The 20,688-nt window shown below is 47.1% G+C and overlaps 1 protein-coding gene across 1 annotated transcript in view; it reads left to right on the top strand.

The window, feature by feature from the left end:
- The window catches only part of col7a1l (collagen type VII alpha 1-like), a 435,910-nt gene that overhangs the window by 238,110 nt on the left and 177,112 nt on the right, over positions 1-20,688 (top strand). Inside the window, exons 56-64 of the mRNA XM_072470919.1 lie at positions 2,389-2,427; positions 5,346-5,381; positions 10,400-10,471; positions 11,568-11,612; positions 12,600-12,635; positions 14,955-15,041; positions 15,350-15,415; positions 16,898-16,933; positions 17,259-17,297. Of these exons, the coding sequence (XP_072327020.1) occupies positions 2,389-2,427; positions 5,346-5,381; positions 10,400-10,471; positions 11,568-11,612; positions 12,600-12,635; positions 14,955-15,041; positions 15,350-15,415; positions 16,898-16,933; positions 17,259-17,297 (456 nt within the window). The remainder of the gene's footprint in view (positions 1-2,388; positions 2,428-5,345; positions 5,382-10,399; positions 10,472-11,567; positions 11,613-12,599; positions 12,636-14,954; positions 15,042-15,349; positions 15,416-16,897; positions 16,934-17,258; positions 17,298-20,688) is intronic.

The following is a 20,688-nucleotide window of genomic DNA, read 5'->3' on the forward strand; positions in this document are numbered from 1 at the left end:
TGGACAAAGGTTTGGAATCTTGAGGTGTTTAATACAGGACTCACGGTCCTTTTGTCCTTGCAGACGTACTGGCCATGATTCTCCCGATTGATGACTAAGTCCTCCCGTCAGTGGGAAAACCAGATTGATTCCTGCTGGCGCTAGGAACAACCCCGACTGCCGTTTCGTTCTCAAATGTTTCCTAGAAAGAGTAGCTACAGCTGATACCGAGGCAGCCTCATTAAAGAACCTGTGGTTAGAAAACTACCTGCTCACCTGAGTTAATGGATCCCTCCAGAGTTGTATAAATAAACAATCTTAATCTCCCCTTCGAAACCGTTTTTTTCCTGTCAATCAAAAAGCTTTTATGAGGCAATTAGATGTGAAATTGGATGTAAACAATGCAGTTCAAAGCTTTTAGCCTTCGAAGCATTCAAACAGGCTTCCAGACTTTAAAGGACAATGAAATTGACTGAGAAAACCACTTCAAAAGGTTTCCACCACATTAATGGGATTACTTTTACCTTCACCTCACAGATCTTTGAACTTGGCATACTGACAGGTTGTTTAATGGGTTTAGGGGCACAGATGGAATCACTTTCACTTTACTAAAAGAGATGCGTGTTTTTGCGATATTGGCTGACTGTTTAAAGGTTTAAAGGCTGAAGATGAGAAGAGCAATCAAATGATCCCTATCACAGGAAAGACCTCCAACCTGAGCCCTTCTGCCCAACAGAATTCCCCCAATCTCCACCTCCCATGAAGGACCCCCGTTGGCATCCTGGAGGGAACTGTTGGAAGGATACTTACCTCCCCTGTCACCCCTTGGACTACAAGTTGCCAGTTCTCAGGACTTATAGCAATTCACACCAGCGGGCCTCTCGGCTGCGAGAGGCTGAAGCATCCCAGGTGGCAGGAAAATCAGGCTTCCTGTCCATCAATTGCATGCAAAACAACTTTAATGAGCTATTTTCATGTTCCCGCCCGGTGGTGGTTGGAAGTTCATCGGGGACGGGGAAAACCCGTTATGGCCGGGAGACCCATGACCGTTTGATGCCCAGCGTGAATCCCGATGTTGGCCCAATGCAGACCATTGCAAAGCCCATGGGTAGCGGGCAGCCCCGAAGAATCCCGGCCACTGTCTCCATGGGCCAGAGCTCTGCCTTAGAAATGGAAAGGATGTTGATGCATTTTTTTGGAATTTGATTGTCTATAGTCACAGAGGGCATACTCTTCAAAGAAAAAAAGGTCCCTGGCGTTTTCTGAAGGCTAAAAACTGCTCTGGTATGAGTCATGACTAGTCAGGCATGTCAGCCTTTGTCCATTTCAAAAAAATGATAATTTTATGAAGTAGCCAGGTTGATGCATAATTTTTCTTTCTGTCTTTTGGACAGGACACACCATACAGAATGTTTGTGTGTTACTAACTTTCATATAAGAGAAAAATACTGCAGATCCTGGGAACATAAGATATAAACAGAAAATGTTGCAAAGACTCAGTAGATCTGAGGTCACCTGTGGAGAGAGAAACATAGCTAGTGAGCGCGATTTAACCGGTCGGATTCTCCATCCCGGCAGCCGGCCAATGGGGTTTCCCAAAATGGGCACCCCATGCCATCTGGAAATCCGCAGGTGTGAGTGCGCTGCTGGCGAAACGGAGGATGCCGCCAATGGAGAATGCAGCCCTTTATGTCTGGTTTTGCAGCTCCGAGAAACGCGCTATTCAGTAGCATTTTGCCGTTCCTTTTGGCGTCGAGGAGTTTCTCTCCACCGACGCAGCACTGAGAATAATTTCCTGCCGGAGAGTCCAGCAGAAAAGATTCCTTGCAGATCGGGCCACCATTTTGGAAGATTGACCCAATCTCCCCCCACCCTTTCAACCACCCCCCCCCCCCATTTTTGACCTACCCCCTACCTCGGGGAGGCCCCCGGACACACCCCCTCACCCTCCACCTCCTGTTAGGCCCCCCCCCGATCTCTGCAGTGCCAACCTGGCACCCAGGCACCATGGCACTGCTACCCTGGCAGTGCACCTGCCAGCCTGACGAAGCTGCCGAGGTGCCCTGGCAATGCCAAAGTGTCCAGGTACCAGATGGAGCGCCAGGGTGCCCTGCCCTGTCCTCGACCACCCGGGGGTCTCCAATGTCCTGGGAGAGCCCCCAGGTGCCATTACGACTGATCCACATTTGTGGAGACCAGGGCGTGATCCAGATCGCAAAGTCTCGCGAGACTCTGTTAAATCTGGCGTGCCGCTTCGAGCGTTGCTAATACACCAATCCGAGGGCGATGAGGCAGTTAAATTGCACCCAAAGTTTCAGGTCGATGACCTTTCATCGGAACTCTTAGAGAAGAATTGTTGAGCGTAGAGTCACTGAAACTCATTCTGATCTGAATTTATTTGTTTTCCAGCATGGTGATGTAAAGACTGGAAGTGTGAAAGGAGAGAGGGTAAGTTTCAAGTCTTATCTGATGTATGAAAATATGTTTTTTGTCCAGAGACCCATGTCTATGTCATGCAGCTCACTAAATCCCCACTCAAATTCTAACCAACAATCTTCTGACACCTTGTTGAGCGGCACAGAGGAAGGCCACCCAGCCTACCAGATCTATGCCATTTGGTCCTCACATTTCAAAAACAACTCACTGCATAAAGAAAACCTCCTTATCTCCTCTCGGATTCTTTTGTCCATTATCTTAAATGTGTGTCTTTTGGCTCCCAACTTTTCTGCCAGTGAAAACAGTTTCTTCCTAAATCAAAATTTCTCAGAATTATGAACTTTATTATTAAATCTCCTCCTGAGTCTTCTCTGTGCTGAGGAAAGCAATCCCAATGGATGTTTGTCCTCTGCTCTCCCAAATAGCCATTATTGATGTCTGACCCCTGATAATGAGGGTATTTTACTTGACCCAGTGTGGGAGAGGGTGGTTGGTGCTGTCACAGCTGAGACCCGGCCCCCACCCTGCAGTACTCAGTCACTAAGTAGTGACAAGAGGGAGAACTCTGACTGACCTTCCTCTCCTTAGCACCAATATACTGAGGGCATTGACTGCTCCCCATCTGCTGCCCTAATTCAATTATTATGGTACGAAGTCTTACAACACCAGGGGCGAAATTCTCCCCCAACGGCGGGATGTCCGCCGACTGGCGCCAAAGACGGCGCCAATCAGATGGGCATCGCGCCGGCCCAAAGGTGCAGAATGCTCCGCATCTTTGGCGGCCTAGCCCCAACATTGAGGGGCTAGGCCGACGCCGGAGGGATTTCCGCCCCGCCAGCTGGCGGAAATGGCGTTTGTTGACCCGCCAGCTGGCGCGGAAATGCGGCGCATGCGCGGGATCGTCAGCGGCCGCTGTCAGTTTCCCGGCGCATGCGCGGGAGCGTCAGCGGCCGCTGTCAGTTTCCCGCGCATGCGCAGTGGGGAGAGTCTCTTCCGCCTCCGCCATGGTGGAGGCCGTGGCGGAGGCGGAAGGGAAAGAGTGCCCCCACGGCACAGGCCCGCCCGCGGATCGGTGGGCCCCGATCGCGGGCCAGGCCACCGTGGGGGCACCCCCCGGGGTCAGATCGCCCCGCACCCCCCCCAGGACCCCGGAGCCCGCCTACACCGCCTGGTCCCGCCGGTAAATACCAGGTTTGATTTACACGGCGGGACAGGCAATTTCTGGGCGGGACTTCGGCCCATCCGGGCCGGAGAATCCAGCGGGGGTCCCGCCAACCGGCGCGGCCCGATTCCCACCCCCGCCCAATCTCCGGTACCGGAGACTTCGGCGGGGGCGGGATTCACGGCGGCCAACGGCCATTCTCCGACCCGGCGGGGGGTCGTTGAATGACGCCCCAGGTTAAAGTCCAACAGGTTTGTTTCGATGTCACTAGCTTTCGGAGCGCTGCTCCTTCCTCAGGTGAATGAAGAGGTATGTTCCAGAAACATATATATAGACAAATTCAAAGATGCCAAACAATGCTTGGAATGCGACCATTAGCAGGTGATTAAATCTTTACGCCACAGCAAAAAACCGCACCGACCTCCTCAGAAGACAAACATGGGACACAACCGATAGAATACCCTTCGTCGTCCAGTACTTCCCCTGTTGGACTTTAACCTGGTGTTGTAAGACTTCGTACTGTGCTCACCCCAGTCCAACACCAGCATCTCCACATCAATTATTATGGGGCAGGGATGGTCTGTGCACCTTCCTCCTCCTTATAGCTCAGCCACTGATGAATATGGGGTTGATTTTCCAATATGGCTGGTATTACCTTGCTCATGCACAATGAGAAATTGGACATACATTGTGTGCAGTTTTTCATCCATTGATTTTAAAGCTGCGCAAAGCGCACTTTTGTTCTGTCCCAGTGTATGCTCGGTATGGAAAGCTTTTGTACCCTTTATGGACCCTTTGAACTGTGAGAACGCCCTCTGCCCCCACTTGGACTAAAGATGCAGTAGAAATTAATGGTGGGTGGGAAGGAAAGTACGAAAAATGTCAAGGAGATTATACAACAAACACGTTTTCAGAGGTGAAGAGTAAACAAGGTTTCCTCTCCGTGCTTTCTGATGACCTTCATTCCACCAGAATCTGTAGTGAATACATCCGGATTTGAGTGAAATGGAGAACATTAAGACATGGGATCCAACGAGTGAGAAGATACAGAGGAGTGTTTTGCAGGGGATAGGACTTCATTTTTAGCTGTGATATAATTACAAGAAATTAAATGATTATTTAACAATGTTCCTCCTAAAGGAAGACAAATTGCATTGTATAGTGTCTTTCACAATCTCAGGATACTCCGAAGCACATTACAGAAAATGAAGTACTTTGAAAATGTTGGTACTGTTGCAATTTAGGAAACATGGCAGCCAATTTGTGCCCAACAATATCCCACAACAGCATTGACCATCTAATGTTGGTCAGTGGATCGATATTGGACACATCACAAAGTCCCTGCTCTTGAGTGCCATGGGATATTTTACATCCACATGAGAGGGCAGATGGGGCCTTGGTTTAACATCTCAAATGAAAGACAGCATCCCCGATCATGAAGGACTCCCTCAGTACTGCACTGAAGGGCAAACCTAGATTGTGTGCTCAAGTACCTGGAGTGGGACTTGAACATGTAACCTGTGGACTCAGAGGTGGGAGAGCTATGATTGACGAGTAGCTTTTTCTCGTGCCCTGCCTAGAAAAGTGTCAGGGAGGGAAAAGAAGACCCTCCCAGGCATGGAAGTCTGGAGAAGACTTTGAGCATTCTCCAGAGTTAAAAGAGAAGAGGTTGGTACAAGGTAAATGGTTGACATTTATCCACACAAGTTCAAGTGTTAAGCAATTTCTGAAAAATCTAACTTTTTATTGTTTTTAATTGTGTGATTAGGGTGAGCCTGGAAGGAAAGGTGAAGCTGGGAAGAACGTAAGTTCCTGTAACACTTCAGTGTGTACCGGGGAGGGGAGAGGATCTTTGTATTGGATTTTGTAATTGGGAGACAGTCACACCCAACTGAGACCAGGCCAGGGTTGATACAGACTGTTTTGTTCAGAAAAAAACCCAAATTTATTCCAAGATTTTCTGATTTTTCACTCCTGAACAATGTTAACGTTTCAGTAATTGCATGCTTTGACAATTGCATTATTAAGCTAATTGTATTGTCAAAGACAGGTGATGATCATTGGCTGAACCTCCAAAAGAGTAAACGGATACAGCTGGAACAGTGGGGGGACCAACAGGAGTTTGTAACTCTACTGAGCTGTATGTTGAATAAACTTGCTGAAGGTAAAATACAAGCTGCTGTATTACTCCTCCCCCATATATACTATTGATCTGAACAGATGAGACACGTATCTGAATCTTCAATATTCTGAATCCCATTTCCAGTAAAAGCTTTGGTGGAATACCAGGTTTTCTACCACACTTAGACCCGGTTTCAAGGTTGATGGCCTCAAGATAGCTCAGGTTCTGTCATTCTATCATTGTATCCAGGTTGGTTAAAAGTGCAGAAAGATCCCTTTGCCAATGCCGCTAGCTGCCTGAGCTGGCCATTTATTCATATCTTCTCAAACATGCCACCATCTGCTCAGTTTTCATGCAACACATTCCAGCTCAACCCATTCCATCAATTCTGAGAGTATGGACCTTCAACCATGTAGATTGGAAATCTTCCTCATTGTAGTTAGCTCACTGTAACATGCTCTAATGTTACTGTGAAACTCTCGGTTAAGAGCATGTCTCAAAAGAGGGGCTTTGCAATCTTGCTCGCCCAGCCCATGACTCTGGTGCGGCCGCATTTGGAGTATTGCGTGCAATTCTGGTCACCGCATTATAGGAAGGATGTGGCAGCATTGGAAAGGGTGCAGAGGAGATTTACCAGAATGTTGCCTGGTATGGAGGGAAGATCTTATGAGGAAAGGCTGAGGGACTTGAGGCTGTTTTCGTTAGAGAGAAGAAGGTTAAGAGGTGACTTAATTGAGGCATACAAGATGATCAGAGGATTGGATAGGGTGGACAGTGAGAGCCTTTTTCCTCGGATGGTGATGTCTAGCACGAGGGGACATAGCTTTAAATTGAGGGGAGATAGATATGACAGACGTCAGAGGTAGGTTCTTTACTCAGAGAGTAGTAAGGGTGTGGAATGCCCTGCCTGCAACAGTAGTGGACACGCCAACACTAAGGGTATTCAAATGGTCATTGGATAGACATATGGACGATAAGCGAATAGTGTAAATGGGCTTTAGAGCGGTTTCACAGGTCGGCGCAACATCGAGGGCTGAAGGGCCTGTACTGCGCTGTAATGTTCTATCTATCTATGAGTCTGCAAATCAGGAACAATCACCAAAGTTCAATCTCTGATTGCTGCCTTTTGAGAGCATCGCATTGTGGAATCAGCCTCACACCCTTCCAGATATATATTTTAGGTTCCTACTGTGGCAGGAAAGAAACTACAGAAACAATGCAATCAACTGTTCTCTCTAGCAAGGAGCGAGGTCTAGTTGGCTGCCCGGTACCATGGTTCAGGACATCTGCTCAGGGTGGGAGAGGAACTTTAAATGCAAGGGAGAGGATCTTGTGGTCATGGTCCATGTAAGTATCAAAGACATTGGAAGGACAAAGAAGGAGGCACTGCATAGTCAGTATGAGGAGCAAGGCACCAGATTAAGAAGCAGAACCTTAAAGGTCCTCATTTCCAGATTATTAACAGAGCCACGTACAAATTGTCATAGGAAAAGAATGATTGGAGAAAGGAAAGCGTGGCTCAACGACTGGTAAGGGAGAAGTGAGTTCTAATTCATGGGCCACTGGCATCAGTACTGAGGAAAGTGGCACTTGTACCATCTACCCAAATGGTCGTTCACTAATGTGGTGTTTCCCGGCACTCCGAGCACCGGGAAACACCCAGCTAATCGCGTGCTATGGGACTCTGTTCCCATTCGAGCAGATCACGCCCTAAGTGTTCCCGCCAGGACTGAACAGCATGTGATTCACGTTCCCATTGGGGGCGCTACTCAGAAAGCGAGTCAGGCATGCAAATTGGCCAGCCCTCTACCGGTGCAAATTCAAAGCAATTCCCCACTCAGTGGGCGTTGTAACTGTTGAGGTCAGAGTTAGCGCTAAAGAGCCTGACAGCTGGAGCTGTTTTTTAAGCGCTCCACTTACCACACACTCACTGCAGCCACAAAGATGGCTCACAGAAGACTTGCCCCCCCTCCCCCCAGGTTCGGGAGTCCAAGGTGGACCCGCCGCTCCGTGCCAGTGGAGGGACACCCTCCTCACCAGGGTGGCCCGCAGACCCTTGGCTGCCCTCCTGAACACTGCCTGTGGGACGGTGCCAGGACCAGTCAGCGCTGCCAGTCTCGGTAGCAGGAAACAGCTGGTGATCCTGAGGGGTGAGGGTCACTGATGAAGCCTCCGCCTCAGTGAGACAGAGAACCAGAGAGGGCCAGGCAGAGGGGTTCCAAAGGCCATGGTGCAGGTGTCCTTTGGTTGGGGTGATCTCTCCTGATCTGCTTCCTCTGCAGTTTGACAGCGATTCTGAGGAGTGCCAACACTGGCGGACCCCTGATTGGTCACGCTCATCCCCTTGATGCAACAGCTGGGGTGTCCAGAGGGGTGGCCTGGGTTGTCTCCCGGATGACCAGAGGTTCCCTGGGCATTCAAAGTACACAGACAGCACTCAGCAGTGTGAGCAGCCAGGAGCCTGTAGGTAGTACCAAAGGGGTAAGTTTAAAAGATAGACTGCAGCAATGGTGGTCTGAGCCAGGCCATCCCGATCCTGAGGGGGACAACCCGTGTCCATGGACCTGGCATCAAGTCACTCCCCACTATTGCATCTGGCTTGGGCAACCATGCCCCAGCAAGCCCGACAATTTTCGGGCAGGTTTTCAATATTTTTTTAGCCTCCCACGCCATGGAACCCAGTCCCCGCTTGTCAAGACTTGCACTAATTTGCACCTGCAATACCTCCACCTAAGAGGGGTGGAGCATCACAGAAGGGTGAAGCATAATGTGTCTCGGACGCTAATGATATTCAAATCCATGTAAATGGCATTTTTGCATGGATCAGCCGGCGCGGGACGCAGACAACGATATCACCCCCAGCGAGGGACCGGAGCATGGGGTCGGAATTGGATTACCCGCGATTCCCAGCCTTATCGTGATTTGCATTTCCGGCATCGCGAACCAGAGAATTCAGTCCAATATTTAATTCAGTGACATGCGCAGATGTTACAAGGGCTAATGACCCCCAACTTCCTGTGCCTAATTTCACCCATATCCACGCTGTTCCCCTAAAATTCCTTACACTTATAAACCCTCCACTACGTCTGGGTGTGTTCCTACGATGCACATCAGAGGTGGAGGTGACCTGCTGCCTCCCACATTCTGTTGCCAGAGATTCCCTAGGTGGGTGTCTATTGGAGGATGGGGATCAGGAAGGCCCCGGCCTGCTTTTCAGTGGCACTGGTGTTGCTGTGTCACCCTGTTCTTCCTCCCGCTGCACCTGGATTTCGTTGGCCTCAGGAAGGGGGATTCAGATTGGGTGGTCACTCCCAGAGTCTCCTCGGTGGCAGAACACAGGCTATGCTCCTGCAGATCCTCCTCGCTCCGGGTGCTTGTGGGCCCCTGCGTTACTCCACAGGATGGAAGGGCAGCTGGAGTGAGCTCCAGAAGCCTCCGTGTTATCTGCCACTGCCTGTCCTGGAGGCCCGCCATTGTCTGCACCATGCAGATGAAGCCCTCAGCCATGGCTCTCGGGGACTAAGCCATGCTTCGGATTTCTCCCGTCATCGACCTGACCTCTTGGCCCAGGCTTTCCACTGCGGACACCACCCTTGCAGTGTTGGCTTGGGTACCACACATTGCCGGCAACATCTGCAACAGAAAGCTTTGGGACTCCTCCATTTGGCCTTGTAGTCGTAGGAGTGTCACTGACAACCGCTCCTGGTATTCCCGACTCCTGGTATCTCCAGTAGCTGAGGGCATGGTATTTGGCTGGAGCACAGCCAAGCCCTGGGATACAGCAGACCTCTAACTGTCGATGACACCTGGCATGTGCTGACACATAAGCAAGGAGAGGTTCTGATGAGGAGTGCCAGGCCGAGCATATATTGTAGCCCACCTCTCCTGCACGCCATCCTGCTGAGGGACCCTCCATAATTCTTATAGCTTATTTCCCAGCAGCCATCTTCCTGAATGAGAGCAAGTGCTGTGGAACAATTTAAATGCAGCACCCGCTACATTGAACTGCCCAGATGACCCCCAGGGGTGGGCAAATCAGACTCTTTGCGCCTCAGGTACAGCATTTTTCACGCGGGGAAAATACATTTTCGAAGAGCCTGAAAATGGCAGACTGGACATGCCGCCAGGGCCGGTGGGAATTGCACCAATTTTCTCGCCAGAAACTACACTTTCTCACATTTTCAGAAAATTCTGCCCATCGTCTTTGATGGGTTTTGCAGATATGCTGGCGCGAATTCTCCAGTTGCTGGGATTCACTTTGCTGGCAATGTATCCCGTCTGCAGATTTCCTGCCGGTGTTGGGTGGCTACAATGGGAAATCCCATTGACAACCGGCGGGAAGATGAAATCCCACCGCCAGTGAACAGTGTGCAACTGAGAAACATGTGGCTGGGGAAGCAGAAAATTCCGCCCATTATCTTTACTCAATGGGGATTGGAATGTGGAAGGTACAGTAATACAAATTAGGTGGCCATCTTGGCTGTGAGTTCAAGTCACTTTTCATCTGTGTTTTCAATAAGTATTTTTTTTAAAAGGTACAATTCATGTTCCCAACCAGTTAATTAAAAATTATTATTTGGCATAAAGCAAATCTTCATGATAAGTGTGTTCAACACCATAAGTATGGTTGTTTAATATGAATATGGGAAGGAAAGATGCTAACTTGCAGGGGTTCATACATGCTTTAATGTTACTTCCAGGTCTTCACCGGACATAAGGGTTACCCTGGAGCTGTTGGATATCCAGGACTCCCTGGTGTTCCAGGCATTCCTGTGAGTACAATGCTGAAAATTTACTACATCCTTCATATCATTTGCTGGGTTCCGGTCATTCCTTAGGAAGTAGCCGCCATTACATTATAAAAGGTTTTACCAACGATCATTATTTTATTTTATTTTTTTACATTTTAAATAAATTATATTGCAAATCCCACTGTTCCTTTCCCTATTTGTTTTCCCTTAGGATCTGTGGACCTGGTTCTACCTAAGATCATTTCATACTCCGGGTCATGGTCTTACGCATTTGAGTATTTGCCAATCTTTTTATGGAAGGAGACTTGAGCACAAAATCCAGGCTGACATGCCAGATCAGTACTGAGGGAGTGCTGCACTGTCAGAGACATTTTGGAAGAGACGTTAAATCATGGCCCCATCTGCCCTCTCAGGTGGGCGTAAGATATCCCATAGCACTGATTCAAATAAGAGCAGGGTTGTCCTTGTCAATATTTACCTCTTAAGCAATATCAGTCAAAAATAAAGATGATCTTGTCACTGCTGTTTGCCAATTGGTATTCCTGATTCCTACAACAGTGACTTCACTTCAGAATTACTTCACAGGCGGCAAAACACTCTGGGATGCCCTGAGGGTCTGAAAGGTGCTCCATAAATGAAGTTCTTTTTCCTTCAGTTCTCCCCGCAATGTGAGCTAGCTGAAGCACAGGGAACAGTGTATTGTTTGTGTTGTGAAACCAGAGCAGCCAAATCCTGCTGTGAGGCACAAAAACGTTGCAACGTGAGGGCTTGTTTTCTGAGCACCAAGTGACAACAGTCAGCCGAGCACCACTGGGAAATCGCAAACGCACTGCCCAGTTTAGCATCGGGGCTGGAATATTTGAGTAAGCTTTCCCAACCTGGATTTCCAGCAGATGAACGTCAAGAAACGTAAAGAAAACTCCCTGTTGTTTGCTGCCTCTGGTGGCATCATTGGGAATGTTTATTTGTTCTTGACTTTTCACACCTGTGTAGCTGGGCTCCTTTTATAACTGGAATGCTTCAGTGTATCCTGATCTTAGTGAATCGTGTGTCAAAGTGCACTTCCAGTCACATTATTTAAGGTTGTTCAAACAGTGAACCTGATACTCCATTATAGGGAAAGCCAGGAGCTGATGGAAAGCGTGGACCACCTGGAAAGGATGTAAGTTGACTGCACTTCCTTTGGACATAACAATGCAATAAGAAAACTCTCCTCCTGAAATCAGTCATGAAGTTGTTGTGAGTTCTTTGTTGGGGGAAGTGTTCTGCATCGCCCTCCCACTTCACGCTTTTCCAGGCTCCTACCAGGAGCCATCCCAAAGCAAGAAGGTGAGCAGATTCAATGATTTTAAATCTTATTGATGGTGGCCTATTGATAGAAAGAGAATGGCTTGAGGTGACCATGCCTTTGACCTTCCCTTTCTCCAAACAGCGAAGGCCTTTGCCTTTTCAGTGTCTCCCAGGTGATGGAACAGCAGGGGAACAGCAGGGGTCAATAAGTCACTGAGTTGGATCTTGAACTTGTGCGCAAGTGTAAAATTGTTGATAACACGTTGGCTGCCCGCTTACACCTCTCCAGTTTATATTTTCGAAAATGATGTGAAATGAGTTGGTCGCTCTTTGAACCATCGCACCAAGTCAGGATCTACCCACCCACTGTGTGGATAGCCTTTCTTTGTCTCCCTCCGCCTTGGTTCATTTTTTAAAAAGAAATAATTTAACAAGTCGTGGGCATCGCTGGTTAGGCCAGAACCTTTAGTGCACGTCCTTAGTTGCCGTTGAGAAGGTTCATGGACGTCACCTAAGTGGAACCTAAAGATACTGCGCGGAGGGAGCTGTTGTACTGGACAGGACATTCAAAAGGGGGGGAAATTTACAGGGCGATAGGACGAAAGCAGAGGAATGGGATTAAGTGGATTGCTCGACCAAAGGGCTAGCACAGGCATGATGGGCTGAATGACCTTCTTCTATGCTCTGCTGTCCTGTGATTCTGTACCAGAACCTATGTTAAGGTGCAAAGGATCAGCTGGGTGAAGAGCACAGAGTGAACACACGGTCACAATGGAACATATGCGATTTTCCACCCATTCATTTAAATGGGAGATCATCAAAACAAAAGTTCAACAACATTTTTTCTTTTGTTCCACAGGGTGCAAAAGGCGTCCGTGGATTGCCAGGAATTGATGTAAGACAGAGTCACCATAAAATTGCTTCAACTGCAAATGCTCCTTTTGGTCAATGCCCAAAGCGGGGTTTACACTGACGAAAATGTTTTGTATTCATCTGTGTCTGTTTCTGAGCAAGAGTCAAGTTTAGGATCAGGGAGTGAGCAGGAGTCCTTTCATCATATCCCTCTTCCAATTTTGGCTAATGGCAACAATCAGGGAGATAAGCAGACCTCTTAACAAGGGCACAGAAACTGCTGGCCTCTTTCCAACCCTCCAGTGTTGTCTTCAGGAATTAAACATTAATCGACATTCAAAGCAAAACCCAAGAGAAAAAACATTAGGGGCATTCAAATAAATTGTGTTTTCATAAATGTTCTTTGAACAGTTTCTATTCGTGGCTATTAAAATAATGCAGATGCGGGAAATATGCCCAACCAGCGTTGGCAACCATGGCCTGAAACCAGCTGCTAAGAACAACACCAAGGTTGAGCATGGAGATGCTGCACACTAGAACAGCAGCTGTTGGGATGCCAGCTGTGGCTCAGCAGAAAGACGTTTGCCTCTGAGTCAGAATGTTGGGGGTTCAGGTCCCACTCCACACACATCGGGTGAAATTTTCCAAAAAGTTGGCAAAGTTTCAGGTTCTGACTGAAAGCTGCCATGTTTCTCTCCAGGAACATGGCCAGGTTTTCTGTCCAGATATTCTAACTTTGTTCCAGAAGAAAATCGGGTGGGTGTGTTTTGCACTGTCAATCTGGCAGGGTGGGGCAGGGTCTCCTAGAGATGGCAAGCTGGGCTACACAGAGTTCGGAGTGGCATCTTTAAAGGCACCTCTGCACCCTGGCGTGATCATCACGACTCGTTTTCAATTTCGAACACCTGTAGTGATTCGCGCCAGTGTCACGTCACATCACCAGGGGATAGCAACACACGGGGCTGGCAGGTATGGCGTAAAGCCATTTAATTATATTTTAAAATATTTAAATTAGTGGAAATCTGACGCCCTTTCTGTGCATGAACCTGATCATGTCACCGGTGTGGGACAGGGAAGATCTCATTCTGAGATCTCACCGATGCAAATCCCATTATGGTCCTCTCGCGAGAGTTAGCGGTCATAATGGGAATTGCACACTCGTCGATTGGGCCTGAAAAAGTGTGTATCAATAATTCAGTGCATATTGAGGGAATGCTCATTGTTGGACGCACTGCATTTTGGATTTAGATGTTGAATTGCCACCAGTTGCTCCCCCTCACCTGAATGTAAGAAATCCCATGGCACTAATTTTTAGCAGTGCGAAGAGCTGGAGAGAATTATCCCCTGGGTTTTAGATGTTGCAATGAAGCACGATTTGGAAGAGATCAGGGAGCGTGTCACCCTGCTTTCAGTCACAGTTAGTGCGTGGGGTTGGGGAAGAAGGGGTGTAGTGAGCGGGAAGTACTGGGTGGCACCGATGGGACCCAGGAAAAAATGGGGTGCAGGATATTTGAAGGAACTGGGCAGGAGTTAGCATGTTGTAAATCTCCTCCCAGGCCCACAATTACAAATCATCTGTGAAATAATATTGAGCATTCTTAAACCACTTCCATGTGGATGTGAGCACATGAAACAATCACCCACAATTTGGTTCTCAGTTGACAGAAAATTTAAAGTCATGAACTAGATGATATTCCTGTGAGACTGCGGTGAAAGTGTTGGACCAGAAATAATGTACCTTAAATCTTGCTGGGGTGAGGCATTTGACATTCTGACCCAATAGTTAGATTATCTCTTGTATCCTTTAACTCAAAAATGTTTTGCGCTGTAATTTGCTGGAAGCGTGAGCTGTTAACGTTGCCATGAGGACATCCAGGGTCTCAGCGAAGGATGGGAGCAACGGTGTTATCTCCTTAAATTGTGAGATTGAGAAAGAAATAGAGGATGTCAGAGAAGGGTGAAATGGAGTCAGATCAGGTACAGAAAGAGGGAAAAGGAAAGGGAAAGAAAGATTGTATTAGGAGAGAGAGAAAAGAGAGACGGGGGGAGGGGTGGTGGCTAAGAGCAAGATGGTGTCTGTGTGAAATAAACAGCAGTGTGATTACACAGCAGGTTCTGGCTATTTGCAACTCCTGCCTTATCTCTTAATCCCCTGAATATGTTGGCCAATCTGTGTTTTAAATGTGTTGTTCCTTTTCCAGAAAGTTCTGGCCCATTGTGAAGTGAATGTAAAGTTGAAGTACTGTTTGGATTTGATTTTTAATTTGAATGGATCACTGGGACTGTAAAGCCTTTCACAAATCAAGAGCTGTATTGTTGATCCCAAACGGTTTTCCTCTTGGCCTTTCTCTTTTCTTCTTAGGGAAAAGATGGTGTGAAAGGAGCACCTGGTTTGCCTGGACCTCCTGGACCGGGAGCATTCCCAGGAGCTCCCTTACCTTTCAATGAGGTATGCGAAGAACTAATGTGCATCAGCTTCTGCTTACCATGAACACCGGTCCCATCATTGATGGATACCTCCACATCATTGATGTTATACTTGAAGGGAGTAGGTGAGGTGTGGGGTTTGGAGTGGGGGTGGGTGGGGGGGGGGGGGGGGGGGGGTGGTTAAGGTGAGGAGGTCGTTGGAGGCATTTTTACACAATCAGAGGTTGAAAAGTAAGAGACTGAATGGCAGCAGTTACTTTTAGAAATGTTTATGTAGGATACTGCAACATGTTAACAATGAGTATGGCATTGACCAACTTATCATTGCAGGAGACCGGGTTCAATTATACAGATTTGCCACTCATTCCTTTGCCTGCTGGACCCCCTGGTATACCGGTAAGTCATTTGTTTAGGTATTTATATTCATCAAACTCATCCATCATCAAGCCCAGCACGGTGGCACAGTGGTGAGCACTACTGCCTCACAGCTCCCGGGTCCCGGGTTCAATTCTGGCCTCGGGTGACTGTCTTGTGCAGTTTGCACGTTCTCCCCGTGTCTGCGTGGGTTTCCTCCGGGTGCTCCGGTTTCCTCCCACAATCCAAAGATGTGCAGATTAGGTGGATTGGCCATGGTAAATTGCCCCTTCGTGTCCAAAATGGTTAGGTGATGTTACGGGGATAGGGTGTAGGTGTGGGCTTAAGTCGGGTGCTCTTTTCAAGGGCTGGTGCAGACTCAATGAGCAGAATAGCTTCCTTCTGCACTGTAAATTCTATGATTCTAAGATGCACCAATATAATATGGTTTACTCAAGCAAAATGTCTCTTGAATAAACAAAAAATCTCTTCCTTAAAAACATGAGAAGTAGGGCCTGGATTAGACCATCGGGCCCTTGAGCCTGCTCCACCATTCAATATGATTGTGGCTGACCTCCTTTCCACTTTTTTGTCTGCTCTCCATATCTCTTGACTGACCAGAAATCTATCAATCTCAGTCTTGAATACGATGGCGGAGCATCCACAACCCTCTGGGGTAGAAAATTCCAAACACAGCACCTTGAGTCAAACATTTCTCCTCATCGCAGTCGTAAATGGTTTAGCCATAATCCTGGGGGCGTTGCCCCCTTCTACCCAGCCAGTGGAAACAACCTCTCTGGGCCTATCCTGTCAAACCACTTCAGAATGTGTATGTTTCAATTAGATCACCTCTCATTCTTCTAAATTCAGGCGGGTAGAGGTCCAATTTACCCAGCCTTTCATCATCAAGAACTTGTTGGAAGCAGAGATCACCTGGAATTCTTGGATCAAAATGAGTGGAGGTTGCTTCTGTACATTGCTGCTGTAATACACTCATCTGTTATACAGTCTCTTGTAATACTCACTCCTCTGATACACATTCTTGTAATATCTGCTCTTGTAATAAATGCTGCTGTAATGCACGATTTCGGTAATACACGATTCCAGTAATACACAACTCCGGTAATACACAACTCCGGTAATACACAACTCCTGTTGTACACAGCTCCTGTAATGCCTGTTCTTTTAATACACAGCTCCTTTAACACGAAGTTCCTGTAATACACAGCTCCTGTAATACCCGTTATTGTAATACGCGTTTCCCGTAATACATGGTTCCTGTAATGTATGGCTTGGTAATATATGGCTCCTGTAATATCTGCTCCTGTAATACACAATCATGAAATCTATGCTCCAGCAATAATCTCACCTGCAATACACATTCTTGTAATACACTCACAGGTAACACACAGCTCCTGCAATATGCTGCTATTGTAATAACTTGCCCCTTGTTAGAAAATCATTGTGATGACTGCAATCACTGGCAGGCCTAAAATTCTTGGATTTCTTTGCTTTGACCTATAGGGCGAGAAAGGAGAAAGGGGGCTCAAAGGTGAACAAGTAAGAAGCTTTGTTAATTAATGGCTGCTTTATTTTATTGAATTGCGCAAAAAGTAACATTTTGCAGAAGTCCTGGTACAATACAGAAGATCTTTGACATCTAACTGCTTATATTATGTTTGCAGATACTGAAAGTCTGTACATTTCTTTCGATATCGGTGGCAATGCTTATTGCTAAAGCCTGGTTAATCTTTGGCAAGGTTGAGCAAGGGGAAACAGGCCTTAGACTCTGGATTTGGGGATTACTCAGTTCTGTTCGAATTTACATTGGGGCTTGAGGTAGGTAGAATGAGGATAACGCATAACCATTTTTTTTTTTTTGCAGGGTGACCCTGGAACACAAGGAAAAGGAATTGATGTCAAGGTAAGAAAGTACTACAATAAATAAGTCCTATGTGAAATAGATTTAGACTATATAGTATACAGAGACTTCACAATCTCTCAGTAATAAGTTCAAAATATTTCAGTTTCCTTTAACATGAAGTGATAGAAATGGTGAAGCTACAAAACAGGACTCCTTGCATGCCGAACAGCAGAATCACCATTCAATAAACCGGGCTAAGCAATCCCACAACCAACGAATCAGATCTAAGCTCTGCAGTCCTGCCACATCCAGTCGTGAATGGTGGTGGACAACAAAATATCTCACTGGAGGAGGAAGCTCCACAAATATCTTCGTCTTCAATGATGAGGGAGCCCAGTACATCAATGCAAAAGATAAGGCTGAACCATTTCCAACAATCTTCAGCCAGAAGTGTTGAATGGATGATTCATCTCGGCCTCCTTCGGAGGTCCCCAGCAGCACAGGTGCCAATCTTCAGCCAATTTGATTCACTTTGTGTTGGCAAGAAATGGCTGAAGGAACTGAGTACTACAAAGGCTTTGGGCCCTTAGAATATTCCAGGAATAGTACTGCAGAATTGTGCTCCGGAACTTGCCCCTCCCCTAGCCAAGCTGTTTCAGTACAGCTACAACACTGGCATCAACAGGCAATGTGGAAAATTGCTCCGGTCCTGTACACAAAAAACAGGGCAAATCCAACCCTGCAAATTACTGTCCCATCAACCTACGCTGGGGCATCAGTGAAGTGATGGAAGGCAGTCATCAACAGTTACTTAGCAATAACCTGCTCATGCACTCTCAGTTTGGGTTCCACCAGGGTCACTCAACTCCTGACCTCATTACAGCCTTGGTTCAAACATGGACAAATGAGCTGAATGCCAGAGGTGAGGTTAGAGTGACCATCCTTGACATCAAGGCTGCATTTGACTAAGTCTAGCTTCAAACCAAGGTCCACTCTCATCTAGAAGGACAAGAGCAGCAGATACCTGGGAACCCCACCACTTGGAGGTTCCTTTCCAAGTCACTCACCACCCTGACTTGGAGGTATATCGCTGTTCCTTCACTGTCGCTGGGGCAGCAGCCTAGAACTCATTCCCTAACAGCACAGTGGGTGTACCTACACCTCAAGGACTACAGCAGTTCAAGAAGGCAACTTACCACCACCTTCTGAACAGCAACTAGGAATGGGCAATAAATGCTGGCCTATCCAGGGATGCCCACATCCCATAACTGAAAAGAAAAGAGCCCGAGTAACACTGGAGTCTATGGGAATCTGAGTGAAACTCTGCTGGTTGGAGTCATACCTGGCACAAAGGACGATGGTTGTGGTTGTTTGAGATCAGTCTTCTGAGATCCAGGACCTCCTCAGGATAGTGTCCAAGGGCCGACCATTTCAATTGCTTCATCAATGACCTTCCTTCCATCTTAAAGTCAGAAGTGGGGATGTTTACTGATGACTGCACAATGCTCAACATCATTCATGACTCCATGGATACTGAAGCAGTCCAGGTCCAAATGCAACTAGACGTGGACAATATCCAGGTTTGAGCTGACAAGTGGCAAGTTACAGGTTATTAAGAAGGCAAATGGAGTTTTGTCCTTCATTGCTAGAAGGATGGAGTTCAAGACTAGAGAGGTCATGCTGCAAATGTATAAGGTGTTGGTGAGGCCACACCTGGAGTATTGTGTTCAGTTTTGGTCTCCTTACCTGAGAAAGGACATACTGCCGCTGGAGGGTGTGCAGAGGAGATTCACTAGGTTAATCCCAGAGCTGAAGGGGTTGGATTAGGAGGAGACTGGGACTGTACTCGTTGGAATTTAGAAGGATGCAGGGGGATCTTATAGAAACATATAAAATTATGAAGGGAATAGATAGGATAGATGCGGGCAGGCTGCGGATGAAAGCAGAACTAGGGGGCATAGCCTCAAAATAAGGGGAAGTCGATTTAGGACTGAGTTTAGGAGGAACTTCTTCACCCAAAGGGTTGTGAATCTATGGAATTCCTTGCCCAGTGAAGCAGTAGAGGCTCCTTCATTAAATGTTTTTAAGATAAAGATAGATAGTTTTTTGAAGAATAAAGGGATTAAGGGTTATGGTGTTCGGGCCGGAAAGTGGAGCTGATTCCACAAAAGATCAGCCATGATCTCATTGAATGGCGGAGCAGGCTCGAGGGGCCAGATGGCCTACTCCTGCTCCTAGTTCTTATGTTCTTAAGTTACGTTTGTGCCGCAGGTATTGGCCGTCTCCAACAAGAGAGCACCATCACCCCTTGACATTCAATGCCATTACCATTTGCTGAATCGGCTACTATCAACTTCCTGAGGCTACTATTGACCAGGAAATGAACTGGACTAACCATATAACTACTGTGGCTATAAGAGCAGGCCAGCGGCTAAGAATCTTGTGGTGACTACCCCAAACCTGTCAACTATTTACAAAGCACAAGTCAGGATTGTGATGCAATATGGTCCACTTGCCTGGAAGATTACAGCTCCACCAATACTCAAGTAGCATGACACCACCGAGGACAAAGCAGCTCACTTGATTAGCATCCTTTCCACAAACATTCACTCCTTCCACCAGTAACGAACAGCGGCAGTCGTGTGTGCTAGCTATAAGATGCACTGCAGGAATTCAACAGGAATCCTCAGTCAGCACCTTCCAAACCCACAACCATTACCACCTAGTAGGGCAAGGTCCCCTCCAAGTCACTCTCCATCCTAACTTGGAAATATATCCCTGTCCTTTCACTATCGCTGAGTCAAAGTCCTGGAACTTCCTCCCTAAAAATACTGTCGGTGTATCTACACCACGTGGACTGCAGCAGTTCAAGCAGTTCACCACCACCTTCTCAATGGCAGTTAGGAATGGGCAATGAATGCGAGTCTGGCCGCTGATGCCCATATCCCGTGAATAAATATATTGAAAAATGTACGATTAGTTTGTGTGCAAATCTGGTCTCATCCTGTCATGTGAAATAACAACATTAGAAGAACTCAATGAGGAATTGCATTCCAGACATGACACTATTAGTCTCTTTAAAGGACTTCGGAGGAAACATTTTCTGTCTGTGGCAAGGACGTCCTCAAAGCTTCTTATTCATTTACTGGTTTGGCTTATTTTGTAATTCCTCTCATTTATCTCCATGACGTTACCCACTGTCCTGTAATATCTGAATATTAAAAGGTCGATAACTGCTCCTGGAGTCCAGCTGTGCTCCTAGAAAGATGTGAATGACTGCAGACTGCAGTTGATTCTCAGTTTTTTATATTCCTCTATGGACAGCACAGCACCTCCTGCAGTAGCCCTGAAGAGATCAGGATCTCTGTCTATGTGAAACCATAGATGCATCTCCACATCCCACGATTTAATGATGTGATAAATTGCTGCTATGAATTCCAACCTGTATCTC

This window comes from Scyliorhinus torazame, chromosome 13, assembly GCF_047496885.1.
Source record: "Scyliorhinus torazame isolate Kashiwa2021f chromosome 13, sScyTor2.1, whole genome shotgun sequence".
Classification (NCBI taxonomy): domain Eukaryota; kingdom Metazoa; phylum Chordata; class Chondrichthyes; order Carcharhiniformes; family Scyliorhinidae; genus Scyliorhinus; species Scyliorhinus torazame.